The sequence below is a fragment of the Cyanistes caeruleus genome, unplaced genomic scaffold (assembly GCF_971803275.1).
Source record: "Cyanistes caeruleus unplaced genomic scaffold, bCyaCae1.hap1.1 HAP1_SCAFFOLD_100, whole genome shotgun sequence".
Classification (NCBI taxonomy): Eukaryota; Metazoa; Chordata; class Aves; order Passeriformes; family Paridae; genus Cyanistes; species Cyanistes caeruleus.
Window position 1 is genome coordinate 355,650 of NW_028255902.1, and position 16,955 is coordinate 372,604.

Genomic DNA, 16,955 nt, shown 5'->3' on the forward strand with positions numbered 1-16,955 from the left:
TTTGGGGTTCCCAGTGGCAGCTGCTGGCAGAGGCAGCCTGGAGGAGCAGAGCCCTGTGTCCCCGAGGACCCCAAAGTGGGGAGCCCAGAGAGGGGGAGTGCCATGATTCGAGGAACCCTCAATTAAATAGAGAGGGGCAGGGGTGACTCCTTGGTCCCCCTGCGCCCCCAAGAAGGGAATAAGGGGAGCAGGGACCCTGGGACCCCAAAACCTTCCTGCATCCCTAAGTGGGGAGATTGAAATGGGAAGAACTTTTCAAATTCCTGGCACTCCCAGCAGCCTGAAGAGGTCAGGGACTGAGTAGAAGTGTGACCCCCAGTACAAGCATGACCCCCAGCAGCTGGGACAGGGGGGAACCCCTGAACACCAAAAGGGAGAGAACAGAAATGGAAAACTTCTGGAAAGCATTTTCAGGGCCAATTTTTGGTGGTGTACAATTTTTATGGACCCCATGTCTTGGGTTGCAATGCAAGATGTAACCAAAAGTATGTATTCTATCACCATCTGTTAAAAACTAGTGGAGCAATTTTCATTATCTCCTCCATGACCCATCCCTCATAACTGGGGGATATCTTCTGTTAATGGGCCAGCTGTTAAAACCAGGTGGGGCAGTGTTCTTTATCTCTTCCACCACCCATCCTCCCTCCAAGGGAGTATCTTCTGTTAATGGGCCATTGAGTCTCACTGCAGGACTGATAAAATGACATCATCCCATTGTGAGATGCTCCAGCCAGGGGGAGGAGCCAAGCATTCCTGCATGAATGTAATCAGAGCATCAAAGCACCAGAGGCAGTCTTTGTCCACTGGATTCCCAGAGGAGAGACCAGACCCATCTACAGCACCAGAACTTCAGAGGTAAGCTACAATCTTCTACAGGATCACTGCTTCAACAGAACCACATCAGTCACTCCAGGAGGACTGCAGCCACCATTTAATCAGACTGCTACCAGCACCCTGACCAACAGGGTATCAGGTTGTATTCTGACTCTCTGAGAGTGCATTTTTTTTGTGGTTTTTTTCTATTGTACTGCTGCATTTTCATTTTAATTTCTTTAGTAAAGAACTGTTATTCCTATATTTTTATCTGGGATCACTTTGAAATCAAGATTATAATAATTTGGAAAGGGCTGTTGCTTACATTTTTATCAATTTCAATGGAGGCTTCTCCTTTCCTTAGTAAACACCTTCCTTTTAAATCAAGACACCCCAGATTCCCGGTGACTTCTGGAGATGGACTTGGGTAGAGAGACTTTCAAACTCAATGTGCTCATTCTTTGTTTTCTCCCAAACCAGGATTTCCCATTCCCAAACCTTGGCTGGATGGATGAGAAGGCTGCAAGGAAGAGGAAGATGTCCCAGGAATCCCAGGCAGGTGAGGAGGAAGACAGTGCCCCTTTCCCCCTCTCTCCTGCTCCATCTCCCAGCCCAGCCTGGCCCCCGGCTGCAGGACAACCCCGCTGCCGACGCCGTCCTGCCGGGGACGCACTGGGGGGATCTCCTTCCCCTTCCCTCTGGCACGGAGGCAAATCCCATCCTCTCCTTGTCCTTTCTCTTCCAGAGAAGGAGCTGAGGATGGAGACCAGGGAGAACAAATCCCCACGGCAGAACCTGGTGGAAGAGGCCATTGTGAGCAGCTCCACAGTGCAGGAATCCAATAGGGATGAAAATCCCCAGAGATCCCACAGGAGGAGGGGCTCCAAACCCATCCCAGGGTGCTCTGAGGAGGAAAGACCCACCCTGTGCCGGGAAGGCGGCCGGAGATCCAGCCAGGGCTCTGAGCTGGTGGTCCATGAGCAGCTTCAGGATGGGGAGAAGCCCTACAAGTGCTTGGAGTGTGGGAAGAGCTTCAGCCACAGCAACAGCCTGATCCGCCACCAGATGATCCACACTGGGGAATGGGCCTACGAGTGTGGGGAATGTGGGAAGGGCTTCAGCTGCAGCTCCCACCTCATCATCCACCAACGCATCCACACTGGGGAGAGGCCCTATGAGTGTTCTGAGTGTGGGAAGAGGTTTCAGACCAGCTCCAATCTCCTCCTGCACCAGCGAATTCACACGGATGAGAGGCCCTTCCGCTGCCCTGACTGTGGGGAGGGCTTCAAGCAAAACTCCCACCTCATCACCCACCGGCGCATCCACACTGGGGAGAGGCCCTACAAGTGTGGGGAATGTGGGAAGAGCTTCAGCCACAGATCCAACCTCAATACCCACAAACACATCCACACTGGGGAGAGGCCGTACAAGTGTCCCCAGTGTGGGAAGAGCTTCTCAGACAGGTCTAACTTTGGCAGACACCAACGGTGGCACCGGTAAGGGAAGCCCTGCAAGTGCCTCAAAATACAGGAAGAGCTTTGTGCACTGCTCCAGCTTCATCCGCCCTTGGAGAATCCACACTGGGAAGAGACCTGGTGATCCATGTTCCCTGGGATCCATGCTGGGAAGACACCTGTACCTTTTCCTGCTCATGGCAATGTCATGATGTGGAATCAAAGACTGTGAGACTGTGATCATGGTCCATTATATTCAATCCCATCTCAGGTCATTGCCAGGGGTGGGAAAAGGACTCCCCCTCTCTCACCAGAGAAGGGTGTCCTTTCTTGGCAGGAGGAAATACGTGGCCAGGAAGAGTCAGTTGGTGGTATTTTAGTTTTCCCTGTGAATGGTTTGTCTTATCCTTTCTGTTACCAAAATGTATTTCTGTGTCTGTTTGTTCCTTATCCTGTTGCTGTTCTCAATAAATTGTTCTTATCCCAGCCTGGGATCTTTGCCTTTTGTGCTTTCCATGGGAGGTGGGAGGGAAGCGAGCAGCAGCGCGGTTTCAGCAGGAGCAGGAAATTGGGGAATGCCATTCCTGAAGCCCAGCCCGTGGAAACCGAGCATCCCAGCTGGTGCCAGGCCTGGTTGCCATGGCAGCAGCCTTGGGAGCGGGTCCCTGGCTGGGGGCTGCGGGAACCTCTTCCCTCTGGTGCCCAGGGACAGGAGTGGAGGGAGCGGCTGGAGCTGAGGCGGGCAGGTTTAGGCTGGATGTGAGGAAAAGGTTTTTCCCGCGAGGCTGCTGGGGCACTGAACAGGCTCCCCAGGGAAGGCTCCCAGCTCCAGGGCTGGCTGAGCTCCAGCAGCGTTTGGCCAGCGCTGCCAGGCCCAGGCTGGGATTGTTGGGGTGCCCTGTGCAGGGCCAGCAGTTGGACTGGAGGATCCCCATGGCTCCCTCCCAACTCAGCCAATTCTGTGGCTCTGGGATCCCATGAGCCTGGGGATGGGACTGCAAATGGTTGCCATGGCAACGGACTCTGGCTCCAGGCCTGAGCTGGTGTCCATGGCAACCACCCCTGGCATGGGGTCTCCATGGAGCTGCCAAGGGACTGACCATAGCAACAGGTCCTGGTGATAGTTGCCATGGAATCAGACCATCGCTACATGGGGCTGGTGATGGTTGCCTACCAAGGATCACATTTGTTACAGGCCCTCAGAAGGGCTCCATGGGGACATTCCAAGAGTCTCCAGGCTGTTCAGGAGCCGGAATGTCACAGGCAGAGACAGGGGCTCTACAGAGACCTCCCAGGGGTTTCTGGGGATGCTGAAGAGCCGTGTGGTCAGACGCAGTCCCAGCAATTCCATGGTGACATCCCAGGGGTCCTTCGGCTGCAAAGGCACCGCTCTGTCACAGGCACTCCCGGGGGCTCCAGGGTGACATCCCAGGAGTCCCCAGGCTGCCAAAGTGCTGGGCTGTCACAGACACTCCCAGGGCTTTGTTTCATGCGCTAAGTGGGAGCTTCAGGCAAATGCTTTATTTCTTTATTGGAGAAACTCCTGCTGAGTCATGAGATGGAGAAATGACACCCAACAGCCACCAGGGATCCCCAAACCCCTTCAGGTCACCTAGACTTTTAAATTCCTTCTAAGGCAGGGGACTGGGAGCAGCTGGATCCAAACCCAGCCCCAGAGTTTGTTAAAGGTTTATGTCTGCTGATTGGACAGGTGGAATTGAACCATAATGCAATTTTCCCCAGAGGATTAACAATGGAATATCAGATATATTTATACAAATACTACTGTCACTGATTCCGGCATGATTAGACAGATTTATTTACACCACAGAGTAAATAAAGAAAAAGAGTTATTTACTCCACAGTAGAGGAGCTATAACAATTATTAGACTATGGTGCTCTAGGAAACAATTTTGAAGTGAACAGGGCTTTGCTGGAGTTGTTTGAGCCCATTCCAGGCACAGCCTCCTGCTCCAGCAGGAACTGCCTTTCCTGTGCCATGGCCAGGGCAGATCCCGCTGCAGGAAAAGCCCCAGGCCAGCCCCAAGCCAGGGAAGGGCTCGGGCACAAGTGCAGAGTGCCGTGCTGGGAGCTGTGCCAGGGACAGCCTGAGGCACCAAAGGCACCTTGGCAGCAGCAGCTGCTTCCAGGCCATGGCCAGGAGGCTCCCTTGGCACCCCGGCCTGGTGGCCAGCACTGCAGAGCTGCTGCTTCAGGGCTCATTTCTGGCTGGGCTCTGAAAAGCCACTGCTGCTCCAGGAGCCTGACTGGGAAGCAATTGGCCCCAGCACCTTGGGGACAAGATAATAATGAAACAACTCTTCATGGCAGCAGAGACAAGGCAGGGGCAGAGGAAAGGGGAGAGCCAGGCCCAGGGGACATGGCTGCAATGGTGATGGCTGTGAGGTCAGTGCCACTGCAGCAGCCTGGCTGGCCCTCAGCAGACATTCTGGCCAGGAGTGTTGTGAGGGCACCCAGCACATGAGAGAACCCACACAACAGCAATTCCATCCTTGGGGAGGGGCTTTCACTGTGTCAGGTTGCACAGAGCTCCTGCTCTGGGAGCATTCCTGGGATGGGGCATCATTTCTCTGGAAAAGCAGCAGCAGTTTTGTGCCACTCTGATTGCAAAATATGTCCTCCTTCTAACAAATCTAAATCCATTCTTGTTCACTTTAAAGATATTGATCCTTGTTCTGTCACTGGAAGATTTGTGAGAAAATAACTTTGACCAGTGTTTCCATTTTCACAGACCATGGAGAGGACCCAAAAATCTCCCAGGATGAGATTTGGAGGCCTCATCACATAAGCAGCAGGCAGAGGCTGAGGGCCCTGGGCAGTGCAGCTGCAAGGCCCTGCCAGAGGCAACTTGTGCAGCCCTTTGGCCATGGCTGCTGGCCCTGGACCTCAGCCCTTGGCCCTTGCCATTCCTGAAACACATCCAGCTTTGCTCAGCACCACAGACACCTTTCCCTTGCTTGTCCCCAGCTGCCATCAGGGCCTCCAGTCTTCTGCTCTGCCTGGAACCTGGGGACGCTTTCTCACTCGTGTCTCTCATTTTAACTACAAGAAACTTCAGTGTTTCCATCTGACTTGGAGCTCTTGAGGAGTTTCTGGAGCACACTGTGAGGGACTGAGTGTGATGCCAAGAGCCCCAAAGGCCCGAGAGGGTGATGAAAGTGCTGGTGCTGTGTCTGTGCTGCTGAGCTGGGCCGGGCTCCTGGCCCAGAGGCAGCTCCTGGCAAGGGCAGCGCTGCAGAGAGACAGCTCTGGCCAGGAGCAGCTCCTGAGCACAGCCCAGCAGGGCTGGGGCCCTGCCAGGGCAGCTCAGGGACACAGAGAGCAGGCCCAGACAGAGCTGCCAGGGGCTCAGCACTGGCAGGGGCTGTGGGATGTGCCAGAGGGGGCTGTGTCCCAGCAGCACCTCTGTGGCTGTGTCCTGGAGCCCCAGAGCAGCTGTGATGTCAGAAAGGGGCTGTGTGACAGCTCCAAGTGGGCTGTGTGAGGTCACAGATGGGGCTGTGACATCCCAGAGTTTGTTGTGTGAGGTCACCGAGCAGCTACAGCATAATAGAGAGGATTCTGTGACAGCACAGAGCAGGCTGTGACTTCAGAGTGTGGCTGTATGACATCACAGTGTGGTCTGGGTGATATCACTTAGTGGGTTGTGACGTCTCAGAGAGGGCTGTGACACCAGAGGTTAGATGTACAACATCACAGAGAGGGTTGTGACATCACTGAGCAGACTGTGACACCACATGGTTGTGATATGAAATCCTAGAGTGGGAGGTGACATCATAGAAGAGCCATGTGACATCTCAGGACAGGTTGTATGACATCACAGTGCCAACTGTGACATCACAGAGTGAACAATGACATCAAATGTGGCTGTTTGACATCACAGAACGCTATGTGACATCACAAGGTGTTTTTGTGGCATATAGGAAGAGACATGACATCACAGAATGGTGGTGTGACATCCCAGAGCAGGTTGTGTGACACCACTGAGTGGGCTGTGACATCCCTGGTGGCTGTGTGACATCTCGAGGTCACTGGGGAGGTCACTCTGCCCCGACCTCCTTCACAGTTCCCCCCAGAGAAGTCCAACGCTGCCCTTGGAGCAGCCTGTCTGCACAGAAACACTTCCAGGGCTCTCTGCATTTCCCTTCCCTCACTCTTGCCTCACTCACACACCTCCCAACAACCCACTTGGTGCTTTCAGCTGCAAGGAGTTCAAAGCTTGTCTGTCCTTCAGCAGCTGCTCTAATTCTGCCTTCAGCCAACTCTGGGGCTGTGTTTATTGTAGAACTCCCTGTGTGTCTGAAACATTCCTTGTGTGGTTCTGCCTTGGGGAAGGGGAACCTCCTTGGTGGCACCTTGGCCTTGGCACACACTTGAGGAGGGTGTCTGTTTTCCATGGGGAAACTCAGCAGTTTTAGATTGCTAAAATCAAAGAAGGAAAACCCCTCTTTGCCTGAGTGCAGCCAGTTCTGTGAGCAAAGCAGGTCCCAGGGGAGTGAGGAGAGACAGGATGGGGCTGGGGAATGTGGAGCAAGGCTGTCCCCACTGGGTCAGACCTCAAGGCACAGCTTCTCTGACCTGGCCAGACCTCCTTAGGAGAGACCCTGGATCAATATCCATCACTGAATGCTGCAATCACCTCTGCTCTAAAGAAAACAGGAAAAAAAGACACCTTTAAAATAGGAATACATATTTCCTAGAAGTTCTTTGAACTATTTCTCCATAACTATTGTAGGAAAATTTCCTAAGAACTGCACCAGACCAGAGGGAAATCAAGGCACAGCCATGGTTTGTTAGGATTTGCTTGATCCTAATGAGCCCCATGGTGCATTTGGAGCTGAGCCCTTGAACCTCAGGGCCTGAGAGGAGATCGCACAAACCTTTCCAAGAGTCCAAGTCAGAGGAAACACCCAAAGTGTCTCCAAGCATTAATGGGTCCCACTGAGGTCCATCCCCAACACAGGCTCCTCGTGGACTCCTTGGAGGAGAGAACTGGAGGCCAGGATTGCACAAAAACCTCCCAGAGACTCAGTGTGGGAAGGAAAATCCAAAGTAGCTGAAAAAGCCCTGAGTATCTCAAAGTATTGATGAGCCCCACTGAGTGTCAATGCAAAGCTCCCAAGGGACTCGTTAAAGCAGATAATTGGGGCCAGGATTGCACAAACTTCTCAGAGACTCAGGGTGGGAAGGAAAAAGGAAAGTACCTTAAGAACCTGAAGTACCTTGAAGCATTAATGAGCCCCACTGAGTGTTGTTACTGACAAAGGCTCTCAAGGGACTAATTACAGCAGATAATTGGAGGCCAGGATTGCACAAAGCTCTCAGAGACTCCAAGGCAAAAGCCAAAGTCCTTTGAAAAAGCTGCAGTCCCTGGGAGCATGAAGGAGCCCCCAGGGCCATTCCTGAGCAAGGCTCCCCAGGGACTCCTTCCAGCAGATCCCTGAGGCCACTGGCATGTGGGCTAGGGGGGATGCTGAGGGCAGGCCAAGGGGGTGACAGTGGCCAGCCTTGCTGGGGCTGTGCCAGGAGGCCCCAGGGCCTCAGGACAAGGTGTCTCCTCACAGCCCTTGCTGGCACAGCATTGGCTGCTGTGGCCCAGGGCACCAAGCCCTGGCTTCTCTTTGTCCCCAGCTGTCATCAGTGCCTCCAGTTCTCTGCTCTGCCTGGGACCTGGGGACACTTTCTCAGTCACATCCCTCAGTGGGACCCATTAAAAGTGAAAGAAACTTTGGAGTTGGATTCTGACTTGGAGTTCTTGAGAGGTTTCTTCCCCTCCCTGTCAGGGACTGATGTTCAGGGCCTCAGCACAAAGCCCCAAGAGGCTCATTAAAGTCCTGCTGCTGTGTCTGTGTTGCTGAGCTGGGCCGGGCTCCTGGCACAGAGGCAGCTGCTGGAAACCAAGAAGAGCTTCAAAAGCACATTTCTCTTGCTGAGCAGCTCTTCTGCCAGCCCAGCAGGGCTGGGGCACTGCCTGCAGCCACCCTGGGCACAGCCCAGAGGCACAGAGAGCTTCAATCAGTCAGGGCTGGGAAGGGGCTGAGAAGTGCCTGGGGCAGAATCCCTGCCAGCCCTTGGCACAGGAAGCCTCTGGCTGCAGGACAATGCAGCTGCAGCTCCTGGAGGCATCTCCTAAAGCTGGAACATGCCAGTGCCTACAGACTCTGTGAGTACAGCTCTGAGTATTTCTGGTGGAGGGGAGGTGAATGCTCCTGAAGCTCTGACATGCTGAGGGTTTCTGATCAGTCATAGAATATTTCCAAGACAAGGATTTTGATAAAAATGAGGAAATTTTCTAAGACTTTGTATTCAGTTTCCTACTATTTCAGAATGGCAGGGAGGAGGGATAACTATTAAAGGTATTGTGAATTTTGTCAATGCCTGAGGTATCTGAACTGTTACTTTTAGTGATCAGTAGGTTTACAGGAGATTCCTAATGTGTTTTCAGCCACTCTGCCCATGGATTTCACCATGTAAATTATACAGGGACTACAGCAAGTCAGGGGCTGCATAAAAGGGAAGTTTGTGCTTTTTTAACCTAGTGCTTTGGGTTTCCTGGATGGGAAATTGCACATTGATATTCAGCTCTCATTTAATTTTTCTATTCAACCTCTTGTGACAGGTTGCGATAAATTAAAAAAAATAAATTCTCAAATCTTAACCAGGCAGTGACAGAAATCAGCACAGGGCCCCTTCCAGGCAGCATCAGTGTCGCTTTTCCAGCCTCCTCAGGGTTGCTCTGCCACTGCCATCAGAGCCTGCAGAGCCAGAGCTGCCCCTGGGCAGTGCCCTGAGCTGGGAGGGCTCTGCAGGGCAGAGCTGAGCCCCCAGGGCTGGGCTGGGCTGGGCTGGGGCAGTGCTGGCAGGGCCCAGCCCTGGGCACAGGGCAGCAGCTGCTGGCAGGGACAGCTCCAGGGGGAGTGGGGGGAAACTGGCACCAAGCTGTGCTGGGATTTTAGTTTAAAGTCTTTTCCCAACCTAACTATTCCATGATTACTCTTTTACAGATCCCCATGCCAAGACACAGCAAATGTCTCAATGCAAATGCCTGAGGGTGATTGTCCTGCACTGGTGCTGCCTGGCAGGGGCTAGGCAGGGCTGGGCAAGGAAAGGCTTTTCCTCAGGGCCTGGCTCTCTCTCCTTGCCTTGCCCAGGTGCTCCTGGCATTGCTGACAGCTCTCTGGGAATGGCAGCTCCAGCTGCAGGGCAGGCCCAGCCCTTGGGCTCCTCCTGTGCAGGCTGGACACAGCAATGGGATGTCCCAGCTCCCTCTGCCCCAGGAGCTCTGGGCAGGGCAGGCTGGGAGGCTGGGAATGACCCGACTCTCCTCCAGCAGTGCCATGGACAGGACCCTTGGTGTGTCCTTGGGATGCCACCCAAGCTGTGAGCTGTCTCCAGGGGACACTGGGGACAGGAGTGTCCTTGGCCAGGAGTGGGGCTGAGACTCTGAAAAAGGCTGAACCAGTTTGCTCTGCTGTGGGTCCCTCTGCTCTCAGCTGTGTCAGGCTGATTTCCAGGGAAACACAGTGCCTGCCCTCGATCTCAGGGCATCTGGGGACAGATGGAGTGACAGAGCAGCTCCCCTGACCCTTCACTGAGTTACAGCCAATGCTCCTGCATTGCACATTTCTCTCTGATCTCTCTGGGCACAGCAGGAAACCCTCTCAAACTGCCTTTGGCCATCACCATTCCTGACCCCTGGGACAGGAGAAGCTGCCAGGCTCCTCTGCCTCAGGAGCAGTTTGGGATGATGCAGTCCAACCCCAGGACTGGCCCCTGACCCCATTCCCAAGACCCCACTGCTGCAGAGCAGAGCTGACTCCTCACTGTCCATGGGCAGAGCCCCTGCTCATTACAGCAACAAGGCCAGATCCCAGCAGAGCTCCAGGCACGGGGCTGAAGGAAGGGCTCTGAGAAAAGGAAAATTGGGTGGCACAGAGCAGCAGGAGACGGGCTGGGAGAAGGGACTTGGACATTGCTCAGTAAAGTCTCCCCTGACTTGTCACTTTCTCCTCCTTCAACAGCACTCCATGGCCAGAGTGAAGAAATGTCCAACAGCAGCTCCATCAGCCACTTCCTCCTGCTGGCATTGGCAGACACGCGGCAGCTGCAGCTCCTGCACTTCTGCCTCTTCCTGGGCATCTCCCTGGCTGCCCTCCTGGGCAACGGCCTCATCATCAGCGCCGTAGCCTGCAGCCACCACCTGCACAGCCCCATGTTCTTCTTCCTGCTCAACCTGGCCCTCACTGACCTGGGCTGCATCTGCACCACTGTGCCCAAAGCCATGCACAATTCCCTCTGGGACACCAGAGACATCTCCTACACAGGATGTGTGGCACAAGTATTTTTTTTGTTTTTCTGTGCTGCAACAGAGTATTTCCTCCTGACCATCATGTGCTACGACCGCTACGTGTCCATCTGCAAACCCCTGCACTATGGGACCCTCCTGGGCAGCAGAGCTTGTGCCCACATGGCAGCAGCTGCCTGGGCCAGTGCCTTTCTCTATTCACTGCTGCACACAGCCAATACATTTTCCCTGCCCCTGTGCCATGGCAATGCCCTGGGCCAGTTCTTCTGTGAAATCCCACAGATCCTCAAGCTTTCCTGCTCCAAATCCTACCTCAGGGAACTTGGGCTTCTTGCTGTTAGTATCTCTTTAGTACTTCACTGTTTTGTGTTCATTGTTTTCTCCTATGTGCAGATCTTCAGGGCTGTGCTGAGGATCCCCTCTGAGCAGGGACAAAGGCACAAAGCCTTTTCCACCTGCCTCCCTCACCTGGCTGTGGTCTCTCTGTTCATCAGCACTGCAGCATTTGCCTACCTGAAGCCCCTCTCCCTCTCTTCCCCATCCCTGGATCTGGCAGTGTCAGTTCTGTACTCGGTGGTGCCTCCAGCCCTGAACCCCCTCATCTACAGCCTGAGGAACCAGGAACTCAAGGCTGCAGTGTGGACACTGATGACTGGACAATTTAAAAAACATTAAAATGCTGGCCAATTTCTGCAAATCACTTGTAATAAAAGTCATCTTTGATAATTCTTAGTGGATTCATTTTGGAGGTTCTTCTTCTTTGTTTTACTTTTTAAATCTTGTCCTCCAAAAAATGTCATTTTTTGTGCCATTTCTCATTTTGTTTCTCTCCACCTTCCCTGTGGCTAAAGACTATGTCAATGAGGCGCTGCACTCTTGGTGGTTTTAAAGGAATTAAAAGATCTCCCAGCAAAGTTTTCTCCAGAGATGCCCCTTTTGTTCCCTTCTCTGGAGCTGCAGCAGCAGTGTCTGTGTGCAGAGCTGGGGGCAGATCAGTGCTGGCACAGCAGCTGTGCCCAGGAGCAGCAGCACTTGGTGTTGCCAGTGCTGCTCCCGTGCCACTGCCCCGCTGCCCTCCTGGCCCTGGTGTTGCTGCAGGGCCTGAGTGCTCTCGGGGCCGGGCACAGCCCTGGGGGTGGCAGTGCCGGGGCTGCAGCAGGGACAGGCCATGGGCACTGCTGGGGCAGCGCTGACGCCTCAGGGCAGGGCCTGGGGGCTCCAGGCTCCTTGCCCAGGCTCTCTCAAGAACACGGCCAGGCCAAAGCTCAGCACAGAAAACCCCCGTGAGCAGCCCCAGGCTGGCCGTGGGCAGGCTGGGGGCAAACAGCATGGCTGGGGCTCTGCAAGGTCCCTGGGGGAGACGGGAAGGAGCAGCAGAGCAGGGGCTGATCCATCCCCACTGCGCTGGACACCCCAGGGCAGCGTCCCAGAGCGTCCTCATGGAGCTGCCAACAACATACCCCCTGTGCAGCCCTGGCCTCTCCCCCAGCTCAGAGAGGTGCTGCATCCTTGCAGGCACAGACATGGCAGCACTGGCTCAGGAGCCCCTGTTTGCACTGCCCAGAGCAGGCGTCAGCACCCCCATGGTGCTGCTGTGGGGAGATGAACCTGAGGGAGCACAAATGCCATCAGCCCCTGGGGCCAGGAAGGGCTGGGGGACAGGAGGGAAACCACTCAGGTTTGTCATGGCCTCTGAAGTCACACAGAAAGTTTGTTCCCATGAGCTGTGAGTTTCCTGTGCCACTGCAGACGTTGTTGCTCAGAGAGAGCCAGGGCTGCCTGGCAGCCACCCCCAAATGGCCCTGAGCATTTCCTATGCATCACCTTTGCTTTCTTTACTCCTCCTGATCCAGATTTCTTCCTATTCCTTTTGATTAATAACCCCAGCTCCTTCAGCCACTCCTGAAAGGACTTGTGCTCCAGACCCCTCACCAGCCTTGTTGCCCTTCTCTGGACACACTCAAGCCCCTCCATGCTGCCCAACCAGTGCCAAGCACAGGGGAAGAATCCGTGCCCTGGTCCTCCTTGCCACACCGTTCCTGATCCAGGCCAGGAGCCATTAGCCTCCTTGGCCACCTGGGCACACTGCTGGCTCATGCCCAGCCTGCTGTCCATCAGTGCCCCAGCTCCATTTCTGCCTGGCTGCTGTCCAGCCACTCTGTCCCCAGCCTGTAGCACTGCAGGGGTTGTTGGGGCCAAAGTGCAGGACCTGGAACTTGGACTTGTTAAACCTCACCTTGTTGGGTTTGGGCCCTGGATCCAGCCTGTCCAGAGCCCTGTGCAGAGCCCTCCTACCCTGCAGCACATCAACACTCCCAGCCAACCTGGTGTCACCACGGTTCCATGGGGCCCTGGAGTGTCACAATGGTCTCCAGGATTCCATGAAGCCTCCCAGCAATCCAATTTTGGATCATACTGGGAGTAGCTGGACTCATGCTGGGGGTATCTGAGAATGACTGGGAACACACCATGCACATCATCCCCCATACTGGGGGTGACTGGGAGCAACTGGGAGCATGCTGGAAGCCAATGGCATCATACTGGGACTGACTGGGTTGATCTAGCCAGAGGCAACTGGGACCATCCTGGGAGTGCTGCCTTGTGACAAGGATCATACTGGAGCTTACTGGGCTCATGATGGTGTTGAAAGGGAACAGCTGGGATCTCTGAACACCAAAGGTTCCTTTCCTGCTCACTGAAGAAGGAGCTTCCCAGTATCCATGTGTGAGGGGACCTTCACCTGAACCAGATGCTGTTAGGAGAAAAAGCTGCCTCTGCTGGAAAATCCCACACAACAAGTCAATGCCAAGAGAGCATTTTGCTTTCACAACTTCCCTCCTGGAGCCACAGTCCTTTTGGATCGCACAGCAAGCAAGAGAACAGCACAAAATACAAGGCTGTGTCCAGTTTTTGGCTGGATCAGCAAACAGAGGGAGGAATCCCAGGGTTCACTGCCACAGACTCTTCTCCTCTGGGGAACAGAACCCCCCCCGGCTCCATTCCAAATGCTGTGCACAACCTGCTGGCTACAAACAACCCCTTTTTTAAGAAGTTGTTGGCAAGAGCTTTCCCAAATAAATGGCATCTTAATGGCAATTTTCATTCAAAATCACCTCTGTTCCAAAGGAAGAACGGAAAGCCCACAGCAATCCCAAAGGCACATATGGTGCACCTGGGGAAATCCTCGACTTAGGGGCCCAGTGGGTTAAAAAATACCCATCAGAAGCCCCAGAGTGCAGAGTGCAAACTGCAGCAACCACTTGCTGGATCATTTTGGCTGTGCTGCACACGTCTGCAGACTGTCTGTCCCCCTGCCAGGACAGAAGGACACCCGTCAGGGGCTGGGCTGGCTGCTGAGAATGCCTCGGGCAGGAGGATCCTCAGGCAATGAGCAGGTGCCCAGAGCCACTCTGACACTGAGGCCTCTGTGCCCCACAGCAACGGGAACACCACAAGGACATGGCAACGTTCCTGTGACATCACAGCAGCAGCTCCCCCAAAAACCGCCTGGAAGGTTCTCCTGGGTCACCAAGGAGCACAAAGGATCCTCAGAGGGCACAACCTATTGCTCAAGGGATCCAAGAGGAACTCAGGAAATGCAGCAAATGAGGACACCCCACAGCCCAGCCTGAACACTGAGAAGGAACAAAGATGTGAGCAAACTAATGGAAACACAACTTTTGGTCACTGATGCTTCTGACTAAAACCAGCAAGGTTTGATCCATCTGGGATCTTTGTTCTAGTTCTAGAAACAAGCCAGGTTCTCTACTGTCAATGTACAGAAAGCAGGAACTCGGGGGAAAAGAAGGCTGAGAGTGCCAAAGCCTTGTGTGACTCCTTGGACATCTTGTGGCTGAGGGTGTCCAAGGCAATGGAGTCACAAGTGGGGTCCCTGCCCTCCCCACTGACAGCTGCCATCTCTCCTTCAGCCCCACACGTGTCTCCAACAACCTCCTGTCAAGGGCCTCCATCCACACATTCCATCACCAGCCACAGATCCTCATCCACGAGGTCACCCAGCATCCCTGAGGCCACAGCAGGGAGTGCTCCTGGCATCTGGTAGAGCACTGTGGCTTTCCTGGGATCCTTCTGGTGCCTGTGGCTGAGAGGAGTGGGGTGGATGGAACCAGGACGGGTCACAGATCAGCAGCCCCACTGCAAGCAGTGCTTTCTCCTGCTGTGTGGGGACCGTGGGGTGACTGATATTGGGACTCCTCTGGCTTTGGCTCCTGCAGAGCACACAGTGGCTCAGACACTGGGCTGAGGGAAGGGGTGCCATGGAAACCCAGCACAGGCATTTCTCTTTGGAGAGGGGGTTCTGCAGGGAGAAGGGAGAAGAAGAGACTTTCCTGTCTGCTGAGATTCCCCCTCCTCCTTCAGCAGCCATTCCACAATCCATCAGTACCAGAGTTCATAGGATCACTTCCATGCCAGGGAGCACAAGGCACTCAAAACTGAACCCTGCCAGAGCCCAGCCCTGCCTGCCCATTTGGAGGGTGTGGGGGAATGGAATTTCAGCAGGAGCTGACCCACAATGATACTTTGCCACTTGTGGGTTTCTCACAGCCTTAGAAGGAGTTTGAGATCTCTGTCCCCAACACCTGCTCACCCTTCAAGTGCACACACGAGCCTGGGGGCAATTCAGGTTCCCTGGAGTGGTGGCTGCTTCCCTTGGAAACAGGAGCTGTTGTCTTTTCCAATGTGCTTAACTCCCTTCTACCTATTAGAAAGTGGGTGAGTAAAGGAAATTACCCTGGAGAAAGGGGACCAGAAACTGGGAAAAAGATGAAAGATATCTGAATTACAAATGAAATCGATTTAATTTATTTCTTTAGTACTAATCTATTACAAACAAAAACATGTTTCTGAGCTGATTGTTGGGATTCAGAAAAATTATTATTCAAGAAATAAACTTGTTGTTATTATTATTTATTAGTATTACTTTTCACTGTCAAGACTTTTAAATCTTAGACATGAATAAAAATGGCTGGATGTCTCTCACTGGGAAAATTCCCTTGCTTTTCCCACTGGGATTAAACTGTACAGTCATTTCCAAGTTGCCAGTGGATTCTAAAGATGGAAAATCCTGTTAATGCTGGGTTTGGTGTGGTTTGGAGCTGGGGAAGGGTCTCATCCCTTCCCAGAGGTGCCCCAAGCCCGCTCTGCTGCCACATCTGCACTCGCGGCCCCTCACGGCTGCTCTGCCCTGGGGACATGGTGGGACCCCTCCTGCCAGGGCTGAGGCTCCTCATGGCCCTTCACAGCCCCTCATGGCCCCCTAGAACCTCTCATGGCCCCATAGAACATCTCTTGGCCCCTCACAGCCCCTCATGGCCCCTCACTACCCCTCATGGCCCCACGGAACCTCTCATGGCCCCACAGAACCTCTCACAGCCCCTCATGTCCCTTCATGGCCCCTCATTTCCCCTCACAGCCTCTCATGGCCCCATAGAATCTCTCATGGCCCCATAGAACCTCTCATGGCCCCATAGAACCTCTCATTTCCCCTCACGGCCCCTCACAGCCCCAGGGGCTCCTCCCAAAGGAGAAGGGGTCGGGCCCTGCTCACTCTCCTTTTATTTCGGTCCCTTCACAGCGCCGAGTAAAGAAAGGCTGAATGGAGCCTTTCCCCAGCGTTTCCCTCGGGGTTCATTGCGGGCTGAAGCTCTGTGCTGGCGCTGGCCCCAGCACCAACATCCCTGCAGCCCCCAAGGCCTTTGCTGTCCCCCCGTGTCCATTCCCTGTCCCCGAGTCCCGCCCGGCTCTGGCAGCAGCAGCAGCCGCAGCGCAGCGGGCGCAGGCCCGGCCCGGCCGGGGCTCCCGGCCAGGAGCAGCAGCAGCGCCGGCCCTTCCCACCTGCTCCTGCCTCGGCTTCCCAAGGCTTTTGCCAGGGCAATGCTGGACTACAGCAACAATCCCCCGCAAACAGCCCTGATTCCTCAGGGCCCGCCTCTGCTGCCCTCAGCCAGCCCTCAGAGGAAGAAAGGATCGGGTTCCAGCGCTGTTTTCAGCCCTGTTTTACTCACCCTGAGGTGACAGCAGGAGGCTGTTGGTGCCTTGGCCTTGGCAAGTGTAGATCCCAGCTGCTCTTGCCCCTCTTCTGCTTGCCACCTGAATTTTAGCAGTACAGCTGCAATTGCCTCTTTCAATCAGTGCTACCCACTGTGCTTTTGTCACAGGGAACTCAGGATTTTTGTTTCAGGCATCATGATCAGTACAGATCAAAATGCTCCCAAGTCCCTGAGCACTAAGTCGAGGGGAATTAAAGCCACACAGGTCACATTTGCAGTGCTCAAACACAGCCCTGTTGCTGCTGCTGCTGCTGCTGAAATAGAATCAACTGACAGAGGCCATCACAGAAA

General features: G+C 54.2%; 3 protein-coding genes and 1 long non-coding RNA gene across 5 annotated transcripts in view; 2 read left to right on the forward strand and 2 right to left on the reverse strand.

The window, feature by feature from the left end:
- LOC147646363 (uncharacterized) overlaps positions 1-16,955 on the reverse strand; it is a 183,930-nt gene that overhangs the window by 91,367 nt on the left and 75,608 nt on the right. The window lies entirely within an intron of this gene.
- LOC147646364 (maestro heat-like repeat-containing protein family member 7) overlaps positions 1-16,955 on the forward strand; it is a 195,784-nt gene that overhangs the window by 32,432 nt on the left and 146,397 nt on the right. The gene's annotated exons all lie outside the window — the stretch shown is intronic.
- Positions 4,067-12,929, reverse strand: LOC147646367 (uncharacterized). Its single transcript, XR_015281895.1, has 2 exons — positions 12,830-12,929; positions 4,067-6,934 (listed from the first exon to the last, which is right to left on the reverse strand). It is a non-coding gene; the product is annotated as an uncharacterized LOC147646367 (long non-coding RNA).
- Positions 10,333-11,318, forward strand: LOC147646368 (olfactory receptor 14A16-like). The gene has a single exon (XM_086873556.1). The coding sequence runs from the start codon at positions 10,333-10,335 to the stop codon at positions 11,266-11,268; it is 936 nt and encodes a 311-aa protein (XP_086729682.1). The 3' UTR covers positions 11,269-11,318.